This window comes from Fistularia commersonii, chromosome 9, assembly GCF_037954325.1.
Source record: "Fistularia commersonii isolate RoL2024-O1a breed Wild chromosome 9, RoL_Fcom_v1.0, whole genome shotgun sequence".
NCBI classification, from domain to species: Eukaryota; Metazoa; Chordata; class Actinopteri; order Syngnathiformes; family Fistulariidae; genus Fistularia; species Fistularia commersonii.
The window spans coordinates 16543203-16560785 of NC_141292.1; the positions used below are offsets into that span (position 1 = coordinate 16543203).

Here is a 17583-nt window from a genome sequence, read left to right on the forward strand (position 1 = left end):
TGATGTATGAATGAATGCTTATATGTCTATATAATATATGAATGAGTGAATGAATGAGTGAATGAATGAATGCTTGTACATCTATACGATGTATGAATGAGTGAATGAATGTGTGAATGTTTGTACGTCTATATGATGAATGAATAAATGCTTTATGTCTATATAATATATGAATGAGTGAATGAATGAATGCTTGTATGTCTATATGATGTAAGATTGAATGAATGTGTTTATAATATGTGAATGAGTGAATGAATAAATGAATGCTTATATGCCTCTAAAAGACTGAATAAATGAATGAATACCCATATGTCTTTCCAATGAATGAATTAGTGAATAGTCGTAGGTCTTTCCACAGGAGGCTCCGCCCCCTCGGCACGCCGACCAATCAGGTGCCTCTCCTGGTCCATCGGGCTTTTTTTCTGCAAAAGGTCAGAGCAGTAAAGGGTTGGAAAGGTCAGGAAGAAACGGCTGAATGAGCACCTTCGTTCTCCTCAACATCTATCTATCTATCTATATATCTATTGATCGATTGATAGCAGATCTATCTATCTATCTATCTATCTATCTATCTATCTATCTATCTATCTATCTATCTACAAACTGGAGGCTAAAAACTACCCTAGAATTCCAAATTGTACTATAATACGAGTTTTCACAACAAAGGGAGCGCACACACACACACACACACACACACACACTCTCATTCGGTTTGGCTGCAAACACAAATTTTCTTGATTTCACCCCAAAAACCCAGTTTTGGTTTTGGCCCCCACAATTCAAATTAGTGGTTTTTCCCAAAATCTCACCCCCAGCTTTACTAACTCATGGTTTGCCCCCAAAAATGTATCTTTTATTGGTTTTTGGTCTTGAAAGTTGTTGCTAGCAGCGAACTCTTCTCTTAAGCTCTGCATTATCAACCACTTTTGATCTTTTTCCATCAAAAACATTAATCTTTTATTTGTTTTCGGTCCTGAAAGTTGTTGATGACGCAGCTAGCAGTTAGCTGCGAACTGCTAGCGACTAGTTGTTCTCTTCCGTTCTGCATCGTCAACAACTTTTGTTCTTTTTCCATCAAAAAACATTTATCTTTTATTTGTTTTCGGTCCTGAAAGTTGTTGACGATGCAGAACGGAAGAGAATAGTTAGCCGCTAGCATTTAGCAGATGGTTGGGTTTCTCGGACACCGTATGCGCAGGAGATGATCTGGCCCGTCCTGATTGGTCCACTGGGTGACGGGCAGCCCATGCCCACCTGTAGGTGGCGCCCTAACATCCGTCCATGTTCTAGCGAGCCGTCACCTGGATCACCAGTGGTTTAGCCCTGTGGATCGTACCACTCCGACACCACGGCGCCCGGAAGCGTCCAGTTCAGTTAGCATAGCAGCCGCAATCTGCAAATCTGCTAGCAAAACACGCTAGTTTTCTCCATAATAGACAGCTAGCTTCGCTTGGAACTACCTTTGAAAGCTAACAAAGACCTGAATGTTGACTCACGTGCTTGCATGTGTGTGTGTGTGTGTGTGTGTGTGTGGACAGGGGGTCTTTGTGCTGGTCCAGGGTGGAGACCTGGGGGGTTTTAATGACCTGAACACACACATGCCTTCAACGCCGCCCCAACGACTCGCACTAAATGCCATTGACCATTCATGCCGCACATAAAGAACATTATTTTTTTTCATTATTTATTTTATAATTTGACTTTAACTCCGTCTTGAATGATGCAAAGTGTTTATTGCCGTTTGTACAGCATGGAAATATTTCCCTGTACTTCGCTGTTCACAGTGCATTTGGATACGTATTAATAATAAATAGTGTAAACATTGTTAAACTGCTATGATGAATGGATTATTTATTTGTGTTTATCCTGTATTTTTATTTCTAAATGTATCTTTTTATTCACTCCATTCCATTCACCATTCAAGCCATACATGAAGAATAATTTTTTGTCATTATTTATTGTATCATTTTCCTTAAAATCCATTTTAAATCGAGTATTTATTTATTTATTTATAAATTATTTATTTATTTGTTTGTTTTGGTTTTTTTTTTTTCTTTTTTTTTCTTATTTACACAAATCCTGCCTGGAGCTCCAGAGGGTCTAATTTAAAATCATCGCAGCCAAAAAAAAAAAAAAAAAAAAAAAAGGAGCTGCACAAAAAGAACATTATTATTGTTTTCCATGATTTATTTTACTATCTTCCTTTTAATCCAACTTGACAGTTTTTTTTTTTTTTTGCTTTTATTCTTTTTTATTTTTATTTTTCTATAATTCTCCCATGGGTGAATGAGTGATCGGTTCATCTGAGGATGGATGTTTGTGCAGAAAACACACCAGGTGATGTGTTTTGGAGGTCCTCAGGAATGTCCTGCCGGCCTTGGAGACGAGAAGAGGAAGGAAATGTCACGGAGACCTCGGAGACGGCGGATCGGCCGGATAAGGAGAATGCTGACCAATCCCGTGCCAGATAAGGAGGGGAGGCGGCCAATCACGGGCCGGGGTCAGGACGTCTTTGTTTGAGGACCTCGCTCCTCCAGAAGATCCCCGTGAGGTGGGACCTTCTCTGCAGGAAGCCATGAATCAAGACTTTTGAGCGAACGAGTGAGCGAGTAAAAGAGTGAGTGGATGAATAAGTGAAGGAATGAGTGGGTGAATGAAAGATGGAATGAGTGAATGAATGAGTAAATGGGTAAATAAATGAGTCGATGAAGAAGTGAGTTCATAAATGAATAAGTAAAAGAGTGAATTAGGGAATGATTGAATGCGCAAATGAATGAGTGAATGAATGAATGAATGGATGAATTAGTTCATGAGTGGATGAATAAGTGACTGAGTGAAGCAATTAATTAATGAATGGGTGAATGAGTGAATGAATGAATGAATGGACAAATGAGTGAATGAATGTTTGGGCAAATGAATGGATGAATCAGTGGGTTAATGAGTGAATGAGTGACTACATGGGCAAATGAATGAGTCGATGAAGGAGTGAGTTGATAAATGAATAAGTGAGAGTGAATTAGGGAATGATTGAATGCACAAAAAATGAGTGAAGGAATGAATGAATGAATGAATGAATGAGTGGATGAATGAGTTAATGAGTGGTGAATAAGTGAATGATTCAGTGGATGAATGAGTTAATGAGTGGTGAATAAGTGAATGATTCAGTGGATGAATGACTGAATGAATGAGTGAAGGAATGAATGAATGAGTGGATGAATGAGTGAAGGAATGAATGGATGAATTGATGTATGGGTTAATGAGTGGGTGAATGAGTTCATGCGTGGAGGAATAAGTGAATGAGTGAATGAATGAGTAAATGAATCAATGGGTGAGCGAGTGAATGATTGAATGAGTAAATGAATGAGTGAAAGAATGAGTGGGTGAAAGAATGGATGAGTAAATGACTAAATGGGCAAATGAATGAGTCGATGAAGAAGTGAGTTTATAAATGAACAATTGAAAGAGTGAATTAGGGAATGATTGAATGCACAAATGAATGAGTGAATGAATGATTGATTGAATGAATGGGTTAATGAGTGGGTGAATCAGTTAATGAGTGGATGAATAAGTGAATGAATGAGTGAATGAATGAGTAAAGGGGAAAAGGAATGAGTGAATGAATGTTTGGGTGAATGAATGGATTAACGAGTGAATGAATGAGTGACAGAATGTGTGGGTGAATGAATGACTAAATACACAAATGAATGAGTGAATGAATGATTGGTTGACTGAATGAATTGATGAATGACTTCATGAGTGGATCAATGAGCGAATGAATGAGTGAAGGATTAAATGAGTGAATGAGTGGATGAATGAGTTCATGAGTCGATTAAATAAGTGAATGAGTGAATAAATGAGTGGACAAATGAGTGAATGAATGAATGCAATAATGAATGAATGGATGAATGAATGAGAGGATCAATGAGTGGATGGACAAGTGAATGGATGAGTGGATGAATAAATGGACAAATGAATGAATGAATGCAAGAATGAATGAATGGATGGATGAATGAATGAGTGGATGAATAAAGAATTAATGAGTTCATGAGTGGATAAAGAAGTGAATGAGTGGATGAATCAATCAATCAATCAATCGATGAGTGGATGAATAAGTGTATGAATGAATGAATGAATTAGTGATTGATTGATTGATTGATTGACTGAGTTCATGAATGAATGAATGAATTAATTAATTAATCATTTCCCGTCAGGCAAAGTCCAAATCTTCTAAATCCATTTTTCGATTGATCACAAGCTATTTTTTTTTTCCCAGCACGTTCTGAGCTTCTGAAACCCACCAGAAGAAATGACCTCAAACTGGAAGCAGCGCTGAGGACATTGTTGTTACCTGAGGTCGTCTGATAGCAACCGGCGTCTAGCCGATAGCGCCGCGGCGCCGATAGCATGGCGGCGGCGGCCATGTTTTTCAGAGTAATATCAGCGATAATAATAGCGACCATATTTGCCGCGGCGTCAAGGCAACGCTCGTTTTAGTCAAATTTGGTGGAAAACGCGAGTGCGTCGTCGCTCTGCTGATCTTTATTGACGCCATCTGGCCGTATCCTAGCAACAGACGCCGTGTCTGTTAAGCTTAAAGTATTTCAAAACAAAATGTAATGTTTTCTCTCCGGGGACTCTGTAATCCAGGCCTTTTCAGCCATTAGCTTAGCTCTGAGCTAACAGTTAGCGGTGAGATATGAATTAGCTCACAGGCACCACTGTTGGTCGTGTCTCAAAAAACAGTGCAAATGCAACCCACTCCAGTGATTAGCTTAGCATGAAGCTCACAGCTTGCGAGTGCAGCTACTAGTAGCATTGAGCTTGGTGTTAGCTCAAAGTTGCAAGTGTTGTTTGCATCTCAATACACAATACAATTAAGGGGTGTGTGAATATTCCACCTGAAGCAGGTCATCATACAGCTATTAGCTTAGCATCAAGCTTAAAGAGAGTTATCTGTGAGATAGCTTACATGCACCAGGGTTGGTTATATCTCAACATACTACAATTAAGGTTCTTGAATTGTCCTCCGGTAGTTGGTTACTGTCCACCCGGCTAGCCATTAGCTTAGCTTCAAGCTTAAAGATAGCAGAGAGTTGATATTGAGCTGTGATTTAGCGAAGAGACACGAGGGTAGCTCATGTATCGATACAGAATAAAAGCTTCTGCGAATTTTCCTCCATCAGGCCACTGTCCACCCCCTTAGCCATTAGCTTAGCATCAAGCTTAAGGATAGCAGAGAGTTAATGTCGAGCTGTGATTTAGCGAACAGGCACAAGGGTAGATCATGTCTCGATACAGAATACAAGCTTCTGCGAATTTTCCTCCGTCAGGCCACTGTCCACTCCCCTAGCCATTAGCTTAGCATCAAGCTGAAAGATAGCAGAGAGTTAATGTTGAGCTGTGATTTAGCGAACAGGCACAAGAGTAGCTCATGTATCGATACAGAATACAAGCTTCTGCGAATTTTCCTCCGTCAGGCCACTGTCCACCCCCTTAGCCATTAGCTTAGCATCAAGCTTTAAGCTTTAAGCTATGAGTTAGCTAACTGGTCATATCTTGGGATGTATCACATGGCCAACCAGGAGGGGATTTGGGAGGAAGTTGGGTTCTTCTTTGGTTCCTCTCTTTCTGGTTGTGTCGCCAAACACGGAAACTACAAATCCCATCAGAAAACATGGGATTTGTAGTTTTTGTCCTCCGCCTGGCTCACTTCCTGCCAGTAGACACAAGGATCTTTTGTCTTGCGGACCAAACCAAAACCTCTGTTGTCAGAATGTTGGCGTGGTCCTTTTGTTTTCCAAAATACTTTATTTTGGGCGGATCTGGTCTGGATGCTTTCGCAACCATTTTTTTTTCCTGTTTCCCAATAATCGATTTATTGATTGTCATCATCATCATTGGAGGGGGACCCCGCCCGTCCCCCACCTTCTCCTGGGGTCTCCATCCAAACACCAGATTGCATCATCTTCCTCCTCGCCTGGGCGGGGTGGAAAAACACCCCTCCACACACACACACACACACACACACACACACACACACACACCTTTCATTAGAGATAATTGTTTGCGAAATAGAATCATAATAAATACCAGAGGGGTTGTGTGTGTGTGTGTGTGTGTGTGTGTGTGTGTGTGTGATTCCGACATGACCCCCCTTATAGGGATTGAGTTACTGCTGTTTGATGCTAAATGACATGTTGGGAAGAGATATGTGTGTATGTGTGTGTGTGTGTGTGTGTGTGTGTGTGTGTGTGTGTGTGTGTGTGTGTGTGTGGAGGAGGGTCATGAAATCCGACACTTAAAATGGGACCCCATTGGAGGTTCACTCACTTGGAGAAAGATGTTTTCTGGGTTCTCCATGTTCTCCTGGAGCTCAATAAGATGGAGAAAGGTTGGAAGGGTCGCTGCATGTGATTGACAGGCCGAGTCTGTGATTGACAGGTCACATGTCCGGGTTAAGCCCCGCCCCCGACCTGGCGTCAGGGTCCATCCTTGGTGTTTTAGGAGGTCTTGGATGGTCCAGGATGGAGACGGGGTGGTGGTTGAGTTCCCACGCTTCACTGCTAGGTGAGGTCACGCTAGCAGCAGGAAGCTAGCTGAAGATGGGGGGTCTTCTGACGTGGGAAGCGCGATAAGACGGGACCGGAGAAAAAAAACACGGGAAGTCAGGAGACGAGATAATGCGACGCAGGAAGTCTGAAAAAAAAAAACACAACAAACCATGCTTCTTGGGTGTCGGCGGCCATCTTGGTTTGACGGAAATGCCTCCCGGCTGCCGATTGGCCCGTTATTGTGTTGAAAATGGGAATTCATTTTTGGAAAGGGGGGGGTTGTTGGTTGCCATGGAAACATTTCACAACCTTCCCGAGGCAGAGGCGACCTGTGGGTTTGTGCGCCGGCGTTTTCGCTCGGGCCCTGAACACGTACACACACGTGTTTCGCTGGAAAAGTGGTTTTTAGTGTGTGTGTGTGTGTGTGTGTGTGTGGAGGTGGGGTGGTGCTACTGACACAACGGCTCTGTGTTTTATGGATCCTCGCGGGACGCTGGAGGTGGAGGTGAACTCAGTCCTGCCGGAGACAATCCCCCCCCCCGTGTGTGTGTGTGTGTGTGTGTGTGTGTGTGTGTAATTTGTGTGTCTGTCCAGGAAACGTGTGTCAGGGACGTTTAAAACAAGCCGTGTTTGAATGTCATACTTTTATTCTTTGTGCTTGCAGCGGCTGCACTTCCAGTTCTGGCCACTAGAGGGCGCCAAAGAAGAGCTGCACTTCCGGTGGTGCCTCAAGATACGAATTGAATTAGTCCCGGAAGTGGGCTCGTATGTTGAGTTTTTCTTATCTTAAATATATTTTCCCCATTTAAGATAACAGAAAACAAATGAATTCGTTGCTAAATTAGGATTTTAATATGAAAAATCCCTGAAAAAGAAGAATATTGATAATGTGTGGGGCATCGAAAAGATAAATCATTGTTATGGTAAACTTATAGTGATGTAATATGAAATCATTGATTATTAGATTAAAATTGATTTAACATTACAATACATTTATGATGATTATTTAATCAAAATGAACTTAACATTACAAAGACATGATGATATTGAATTAAAATGAACTTGACATTTCAATAAACTTATGATTATTAAACTAAATGAACTTAACATTTCAATAAAATCATGAATTTTTATTTAAAATTAACATAACGTTACAATAAACGTATGATTTTTAAATTAAGGAACTTAACATTTCAATAAAATGATGAATTTTAATTTAAAATTAACTTAACATTACAATAAACGTATGATTATAATTCAATTAGAACTAGTTTTTGTCACTATTTTTTTCATTTTCTTCTGAATCTCTGTGGCCCGATAACACTTTTCTTAAAAAATTGATCTCATGAAGTTTGCTTTTCCCTTTTTTTGAAAATGTCACGGAAATTACGTTGAATTGTGCCGATATACGGTTAGTATTTTTCTTGGTGTTTTTGCACAATGAAATCAATCATTTTCAATATCTTCGCTATTATTTCATGCTTAGTTTCCATAGAGAGCATCTTTCTTAGGGCCAACGATGATGAAATTTAGAGATAGTCATAAACAGAACCTTAAAAGCCAGGACACAGGACAACAATACAACGATATGAAATGTAATATAAAATATTTCAAACAACAACTACGAAAATAAACAGATGTAGAAAAAAAAAGGAAAAAAGTGAAACGTGTATCTGTTTGTCAATCTGTTTGCAACAAAAATAACGATTATGATTATTATTTTTGTCATTACATAATAACACGATAACAGTAAAATTGTTATTGGTAATAATGTATTTTATAATTATACAACTAGCTTTATTTAGTTAATTCTTAATTATTTAAGGTTATTTCTAGGCCATATTACCATTATTGGCTAATAGCTTGCTAACCAGTTTCTTGTCAACATTTATGTCTGCTGTAAACTAATTTAAATGACTTCTGAAGTATTAATAAATAGATAATGTATGATAATAACAGTGAATAATGTGGCACGCTGGTAGGTGCTCCTGCCCTCAATGGTACATTTCTAAAAATGACAGAAGAGATATTCTATAAAAATCTGCAAGAAAATATTAACAAACCTTTATGAATTATCAGTCGAGTTAAAAGATTTTAACCATCAAGTTCTTCCTTCCATTAAGGAAAACACAGAATTAAAATAAAAGTGTGGTACAAGTGAACAACACTTATTGCATTTACCCCCAAATGTAGGACAAATAATAATAACAATAACAATAATAATTAAACATATATAGAGTTTTACAGATTCAAAATTACGTAAAATGTGATATGACAATATGACCAGCAGAGGTCAGTAAAACCTTTTTATATGCAACCCAAAATATTATTACTGATTTTCAGTAAGGACAATTATTATTATAGGTCTTTCATTATAGAAAATTCCAAAATTTAAAATGAGGGGCGAAATCAAATAATTGAGAATTTATGATAATTCATGAGATTTTTGACTCAGAAATTGAGAATGTTATCAATGTTGTGCTATAAAGAAAATATAAAACGATACTTCATTTTCAATTTCATTGTTGTTGAAATTAGTTGTTTTGTTTTCTATTACTATCTTTCACTCCGAAATGTTTTATTTCAATAATAAGAATTGAAAATAGAGATTTTTTTTTTCACGACAGGGTGACCAAGCCAGATTGGGTAGCCGTGACGTTGACCAATCAGCGAGCGTGTTACTGCTGCCTAGCGACTAGTTTGCCAGTGAGAAGCCTCGATGGTGGCGCGGATAAACGGAATGGTGATTGTTTTCGTCCGGAAAGACGCAACCGCCCTCAGCGACCGCACACCTTTCACTCCGGCGGTTTAAAACCCCTCCAGAATGAGTTTGTCTTTCAGGTAAAACTCTTATTTTATTATCAAAACCGTGACAGTGTCTGTTCGAACCCGGAACTAGCCGGACGTCCCACGGAAGCGACCGTTACTTGCTAGCTAGCGTTGCTATCCCTCGGTGCAAATAGTCGAATTATTCTTCAAAAGTTCATTTTAAATGAAGAAACGGTGACAAGAATCGATGTTGTTGTCTGGAAAAAAAAAGCTTTTCTCTACGGGGTGGAGACTGTTATTATATTTGGTTCTGGAATACAGATAAACGTTGCTAAGGCCGTAAAGCATCTAGCATTGCCAACATAGTTTGTAGCGGTGGGTCAACTAAATCCTCATAGCTATGATGTAAGACGATTAAAGTTATTAAAGGGCAGGTAAGCAAAGCTAGTTTATGTAATTAAAGCTCGAATGGAGAAGAAAAGGATGCATGAAAACAAATGCAAGCACTTTTTTTTTACTTGTGTCGTTTTGATCCGTTTTGTGCTGCTTTATTTAACAGGTTATGTTGTCGTAAAGTCTCTCCACTGCTAAGCCACATCTTGGCAATTTCTCAATTTGTGTGTTTTAAAACGAGTTTCGTCTATTATGATTGTGAATTTATCCTCCAGTTATGGATTTAATGAGTCAAATAGTCATTTGTTGTCTTTGCAGGGCATAAGTTGTACAGTAGGCAATGTTGCCAGCGAAGCATTGCAGTTTTCGGCCCAATCGCAACTTAAAAACCTGCCCAGTTCTTCAAAAAACAATCTAAATATTAACTTTATAACTGCATCAATCATAGAGTGCAGTCAGAAACCCAAATTGGCTGGGCATTAAGCCTATTCGTAAACAACAGGATGATATATCATTAGTATCATTTGAGGCTGTGTGGATGAGTTAATAGAGCCAGAAAATACTAACTTTATATGTATATATTCAATACATAAGAATGAAATTGAAATATAAAAATAATGCGAATAAAATGTCAAGTGTGCAAATTACAACACAGTAAGAGTTATGTATTTCGAGTAAGCTATTTCAACAAACAAAAATGAACAATAATGCAAAATGCACAAATCAGTTAGAAGGTAACCGTGATAAAAATTTGTCAAATGTAGAAAAGTAACCAAACAAATCTACAAGAGTTATGCATGTTGAATTAAGAATCATCTGAGTTCCTGTTGTTTCCAGGCCTGTGTCAGTGAACCGATTCAGACGAATCATCTTATTTATCAGTGTTTCCAGTGAATCCCCAGATTCGAATCTTCTGATTCAGGAGTTTTCCTGTTGACTCTGCTAATTTGAGTCAGTGAACCGATTCATGTGAATCACCTGATTCAGTAGCGTGTCCAGTAAGTCCACTGACCCGAGTGAACAGATTCAGACGAATCGCCTGATTCAGATGTGTCTCCTGTGAGTCCGCTGACTCAAATAAGTGAACCGGTTCACCCGAATCATCTGATTTACTGGGATGTCCCCTGAGTCCACCGCGCCGTTCCTCTGTGCAACAAGTTTGCTTTTCAGCTCTAATAAATGGCATGTGATGCGATCATCTTCTAACCTTCTGCCGTGCTTCCAGAGCCGAGCTGGCGGCGGACAAAGCCCGCAGGAGGAAGCGGCGGGAGCTGACGGAGGAGCAGAAGCACGAAATCAAAGAGGCCTTCAACCTGTTCGACACCGACAAGGACAAAGAAATCGACTATCATGAGCTGAAGGCGAGCAAAACCGGCGCTCACAGACGTTTTGTCATTTCGGCCGTTGTTGATGCCGCTATCGTGCAATTAGCAAACTGCTTCTTTGGTTTCACAGCGACAGGATTAACTTTTTCTTCTTCTTCTTCTTCTTCTTCTTCTTCTTCTTCTTCTTCTTCTTCTTCTTCTTCTTCTTTGGGCTTTTCCCGTCAGGTGTCGCCACAGCGAGTCCACTTTCTCCATCGAACCCTATTCTCTGGATCCTCCTCTCTCACACCAACTACCTTCATATCTTCTCTCATGACGTCCATAAATCTTCTCTTTGGTCTTCCTCCAGACCTCCTGCCTGGCAGCTCCAATTCCAGCATCCATCTACCAATATATTCTCTATCCCTCCTCTGTCCATGACCCAACCATCTCAGTCTGGCTTCTCTGACCTTCTCTCCAAAACATCTAACATGTGCTGTTCCTCTGATAGACTCATTCCTGATCCTCTGCATCCTGGTCACTCCCAAAGAGAACCTCAACATCTTCATCTCTGCAACCTCTAGTTCTGCCTGCTGTCTTTTGGTCATTGGAACAGTTTCTAGTCCAAACATCATCTCTGGTCTCACCACTGTCTTGTACACCTTTCCTTTCATTCTGGCTGAAAGTCTTCCATCACATAGTACCCCTGACACTTTTCTCCACCCATTCCAACCTGCTTGGACCGTCTCTTCACCTCTTCTCCACACTCTCCTACGCTCTGGACTGTTGACCCCAAGTACCTGAGATCCTCCAGCTTCTTGATCTCCACTCCCTGTAGCCTCACCGCTCCACCCGAGTTCCTCTCATTCACACACATATATTCCGTCTTGCTGCGACTAACTTTCATTCCAGAGCATACCTCCACCTCTCTAGATGTTCCTCCACCTGTTCCCTGCTCTCACTACAGATCACAATGTCATCCTCAAACATCATGGTCCATGGGGATTCCTGTCTAACCTCATCTGTCAGCCTGTCCATCACCATTGCGAACAAGAAGGGGCTCAGAGCTGATCCCTGATGGAGTCCCACCTCCACCTTGAACTTCTCTGTTACCCCTACAGCACACCTACCACTGTCTCACAGCGAGCATACATGTCCTGCACCAGTCTAACATACTTCTCTGCCGCTCCACACTTGCTCATACAATACCAGAGCTCCTCTCTTGGCACCCTCGCGACAGGATTAACTAAATTAACTAAAAGGTTCCCCTGGAGGAGGAGGAGGCTAGTTTGAGCCGAACAGTTCTTAGAACTTTCCGTCAAAAGCGTCCCTTGTTGCGTTCTTAGAGCTGTGCTAGTTGTCCGCTGTACTTGCGGCAGGGACAAACATTGATGTCCCGCTGTGTCCCTGACAGAGCCGCCCACTGCAATGTGTCCTGCAAGGGACAGGAGACAGGTTGTCCATTGTGGATGATCGTCAGGACTAGCATTCTCCACTCAGCCCATCTAAGATTGAGCTGGCTTTCCTCTCAATCTGTCCGGCCTTTTTCTGAGGCGGGAACCGTGCAACTGATGCCCCGGTGTGGTTTGTCTGCTGGGCGCAGGTGGCCATGCGGGCGCTGGGCTTCGAGGTGAAGAAAGTGGACGTCCTGAAGATCCTGAAGGACTACGACCGAGAGGGCAACGGGAAGATCACCTTCGAGGATTTCAGCGAAGTTGGTGAGTCAAAGACGGTTGTGCGGTTAAAGGGCTCCATCCAGGTTAAGATATTTCTTCCGGGAGCAGGAAATAGCATTACGTGACCTGAGAGGGGTTTGTCCGCCTCCAGTGACAGACCTGATCCTGGAGCGAGACCCCAAGGAGGAGATCCTGAAGGCCTTCCGGCTTTTCGACGACGACGAGTCGGGGAAGATCAGCCTGAGGAACCTGAGGCGGGTGGCCCGGGAGCTCGGCGAGAACATCAGCGATGACGAGCTCCGCAGCATGATCGAGGAGTTCGACACAGATGGGGACGGAGAAAGTGAGTCCCCGCCGACCGCATGCCAACGCCGGGGGGGCGACCAATGATGTGCGCGCATGACACAATGACAACAAACGTGGGCACGACAGGGAGTGTCAACGTCAACAACGGCGAGCATACAAGTATTGTATTCCAAGAGTATCGACTGGGACTGGTGTCAGTGGACTGTAGCTGGCCGTTGTTGTTATGGTTGACACACCTTCGTCAAATGACGCCGTGGGTCGGTTAATCACGGCGTTTGACCCTAAGCTAAGGCCTCATCGTTAAATCCACATACGGACAGCGTCCTCCGTCCATTTCCTGCCCCATTTTCGGGGAGCCGGCAGTCACGTAGACAGCGCAGTGCGGTATGCTCAGGTGCCACCGCGGAAAAGGGCAAGAGAAGAGACAACATGGCGTCGGTATGACTAGAGACAAGAATTCTCCACCCGCGATGTATGTAATGGCCGCAGGGACGGCCATCGTCTGCTCTGCCGCCTCTTGAAAGTGAACTCTGCGCGAATAAATCGCCTCGCAGCGATGCGATGTAAAGTAGGCCCAGGAAGTACGGCGGCTGCGACCACCTTCCAAACGGACGCCGCTGTTTGCGTACGCAACTTGAGCGTAACGCTTTCCGTTTTCCCGGCCTCCGTGGAGACGGCGCCCCCCTTTATCCGAAGGAATCCCAGAAGCCACTAAGAATTCCGTTTACACGTACAAACCGAAGAGCTCGACACGGATTTTAAAAAAGGGAGGCGGCGTTTTGCTCGCGGTCGCGGTCGGCCGACTTCAGCGGCCAAACCGAGGTCGGGGAGGAGGAACGGACGCCACGCTTTGATTCCCGCAGACTAAACACCCCGAGGGAACCCCCTTTTCCCCTTGGAGGGGCTGCAGGTCAGTGAGCGTTTTCAGCGAGCCAGCTACACGTTCCAAGCAGGAAATAACAACGAGTTAACCAGGGCGTAACTAGAAGTTAACCGGGAGATAACATGGAGCTAACTTCGTCGGGGTGGACATGAGAATCGCGTCGGCATTAGTTGGGCAGCGACCGAAAGACAAAACGCTGAAGCTAAATGATCTCGGTCACGGCTGACGTTCAACCTCATGTAAACATCCAGAGTAGATGCGACCGATCGGATCTTCGATCGATAGGTTAGCGATTGTTAAAGTCTTAGCGCCGATCGGTCAGTGAGTGCTTTATTGAAACGGTCCATTTCTGGTTCGGAGTCATCGACGTTCTCTGTTTCAGTCAACCAGGAGGAGTTCCTGGCCATCATGACGGACGACCCCTGACGGAAGACGGCGAGGGCCATCGCTCGCACGGACCGAAACTTCGAACAAGACTCAAATTGTCGATTTTGGTTTCCTTCACATTCCAACGAGTGTTTTTTTAAAATTCACCGCAAAGACTGTCAGAGCCTGCTGGACCTGGACGGCGTGTATGCGTGGGCATGAACGCGTGCATGCGCGTGTGCTGTGTGTGTGTGTGTGTGTGTGTGCGCGTGTGCGTGTGTGTGTGTATCACGACTGATATTTATTTTCTACTGAATAAATCTCTTTGGCAGGACCTTGTTTGTGACGTCTGTTCGGACACTTCCTGCAGTACCTCTACCCACCACTAGGGGGCGCCAGTTATTCATGAAACCCGAGACTACTAGACAATGGAAGAATATACATAAATATACATATATATGTGTATATATAGATTCCAACACTATAGACATACAGGTATACATATATATATATTTATATGTGTACATAATATAGTAATTTAAAGGCTATTCATTCATGGGTAGACTACGCATACCGATATTGTAAACTATATACATGTATATAAAGAGAATAAATTTAAAGGCGATAGGTAGATGGGTGGATGAGATGAGAACAACTTTATATATGCCGAAGGAAATTGTTGGGCCAGTTTTTTTTTGTTTGTTTTATTTTAAGAGAGATGAGATGAGAAAGAAGTAAGTAGAAAAATGGAAGTAGAGAATTTAGGAAAAAGACACCAAGGTGAGGAGAAACTGACTATAGACTACACATCTATATATATATAGATGTGTAGTCTATAGTTTTTTTTTGAGAGATGAGATATATATATATGTATATATATATATTTATGCATAAAGAGGTTAAAGGCTATAGAGATGTGGGTGGACTATGTAAAATAAAGAGGCTACATTGAAAGGCTATAGATATATGGGAAGTGTATATATAAGATTATAAAGGTAAAAGCTATAGATTATATACAAGGAGACGTAATTTGAAGGCTATAGATGTACGGGTATATATATAGATACAACAAAAAGGATATGTACTAGTAGATATTTGTAAAATATTGGCTTATATAGACAAAAGATATAGTAGGACTGTAGCTTTGCAGACAGTTAGCATCTATTGGATAAAGGCTAAAGACATGTAGCCTATAGATCTATAGATATATATAGTGAAGGCTGTCGAAAGATGGATGTCTGGACGCGTCCCATTTGTAACCATCTGTTCCAGTGGGAGTTTTAAATACAGTTTATTCGTATTGAAGGTTCTCCAAAGGTTCCTCCGCTGAAAAAGACCAGACCCTTTTCTGACCCTCCCCCTCTTTTCCCGCACCTCCGTTTTTTTTTTCCTTCTTCCCTTCTTCTTCTCGGATAACAAAACTGGCGGGGAGAACGGAAATGTGTCGGACATGTGTTGTACCTTCCGGTCGTCGTGGCAACCTGCGCAGCACATTGTGCCGTGAGATGAAAAGCTGTTTTCGGACAGGAAGTCGGGGATCAGCGTAGGAACGGCGGGAACGTCTCGACGAGATGCGGACGCCACGGGGTTCTGCTTCCTCCACCCGACCCGAAGGCCAGGAACACGTAGATTCAATAAACAGGATTAGTTGAGTCAGAAGATTTGAGAAAATGGTGCGGTGGAAAGACAACAAGGTCAGGGAGCTGCTGAGGGAGCACACCTGGAGGTTGGGTTCAGATGGCTCCTGGCCCTGAGGGAACCTTCGGGGAACCATAATGGACCACCACGGAACCGTTGGGGGATCAGTGGGGGAACCATGGGCGAACTATTGAGGGAAACCATGGAGGAACTATCAAGGAACCAAGGAGGAACTATCAAGGAACCATGGAGGAACTATGGGGGGGAACCATGAGGTAACCATGAAGGAACCATGAGGTAATTGTGAAGGAACCATGAGGAATTATGGGGGGAACTATGAGGAAACCATGGGGTAACTGAAGGAACCATGGGGTAACTGAAGGAACCATGATGTAACTATGAAGGAACCATGGAGGAACTCTGGGGGGAACCATTCGGGAACCATGGGGTAACTATGAAGGGTTCATGGAGGAACTATGGGGGGGAACCATGAGGTCACTGAAGGAACCATGGCGTTATTATGAAGGAACTATGAGGGAACTGGAAAGGAGCCATGGAGGAACTCAGGGAGGAACCATGGGGTAACTATGAAGGAACCATGAAGTAACCATGAAGGAACCATGGGGGAACTATGAAGGAACCATGAAATAACCATGAAGGAACCATGGGGGAACTGTGAAGGACCCATGAGGGAACTCTGAAGGACCCATGGGGGAACTATGAAGGAAACAATAGGGAACTATGAAGGAACCATGAGGGAACTATGAAGGACCCATGAGGGAACTATGAAGGAACCATGGGGGGAACCATGAGGTAATTGTGAAGGAACCATGAGGGAACTATGAAGGAACCATGAAGTAACCATGAAGGAACCATGGGGGAACTGTGAAGGACCCATGAGGGAACTATGAAGGACCCATGGGGGAACTATGAAGGAAACAATAGGGAACTATGAAGGAACCATGAGGGAACTATGAAGGACCCATGAGGGAACTATGAAAGAACCATGGGGGGAACCATGAGGTAATTGTGAAGGAACCATGAGGGAACCATGAGGAATTCTGGGGGGAACTATGAGGAAACCATGGGGTAACTGAAGGAACCATGATGTAACTATGAAGGAACCATATTGGAACTGTGAAGGAACCATGGAGGAACTCTGGGGGGAACCATTCGGGAACCATGGGGTAACTATGAAGGGTTCATGGAGGAACTATGGGGGGGAACCATGAGGTCACTGAAGGAACCATGGCGTTACTATGAAGGAACTATGAGGGAACTGTGAAGGAGCCATGGAGGAACTCAGGAAGGAACCATGGGGTAACCATGAAGTAACCATGAAGTAACCATGAAGGAACCATGGGGGAACTATGAAGGACCCATGAGGGAACTATGAAGGAACCATGAGGGAACTATGAAGGAACCATGAGGGAACTATGAAGGAACCATGGGGGGAACCATGAGGTAATTGTGAAGGACCCATGAGAGAACTATGAAGGACCCTTGAGCAAAGTATGAATGAAACCTGAGGGAACCATGGGGTAACTGAAGGGACAATGGAGGAACTACGGGTGGAGCCATGAGGTAACTGAAGGAACCATGATGTAACTATGAAGGAACCCTATTGAAACTGTGAAGGAACCATGGAGGAACTCTGGGGGGAACCATGAGGGATCCATAGGGTAACCAAAGGGGCA

At 42.8% G+C, this 17583-nt stretch overlaps 1 protein-coding gene across 1 annotated transcript; it reads left to right on the forward strand.

Moving 5' to 3' along the window:
- The first annotated feature begins 9255 nt into the window (after positions 1–9255).
- Positions 9256–14582, forward strand: cetn3 (centrin 3). The gene is made up of 5 exons (XM_086153122.1): positions 9256–9392; positions 10939–11074; positions 12621–12735; positions 12845–13036; positions 14265–14582. The coding sequence occupies exons 1-5, from the start codon at positions 9376–9378 to the stop codon at positions 14306–14308; spliced, it is 504 nt and encodes a 167-aa protein (XP_086009248.1). The 5' UTR covers positions 9256–9375; the 3' UTR covers positions 14309–14582.
- The last annotated feature ends 3001 nt before the right edge of the window (positions 14583–17583 follow it).

Bases quoted from the DNA above. Each gene is read 5' to 3' on its own strand.
- cetn3 (XM_086153122.1), top strand. The intron at 11,075-12,620 runs GCGAGCAAAACC...TGCTGGGCGCAG, and splicing joins TCGACTATCATGAGCTGAAG to GTGGCCATGCGGGCGCTGGG. The intron at 12,736-12,844 runs GTGAGTCAAAGA...GTCCGCCTCCAG, and splicing joins CGAGGATTTCAGCGAAGTTG to TGACAGACCTGATCCTGGAG.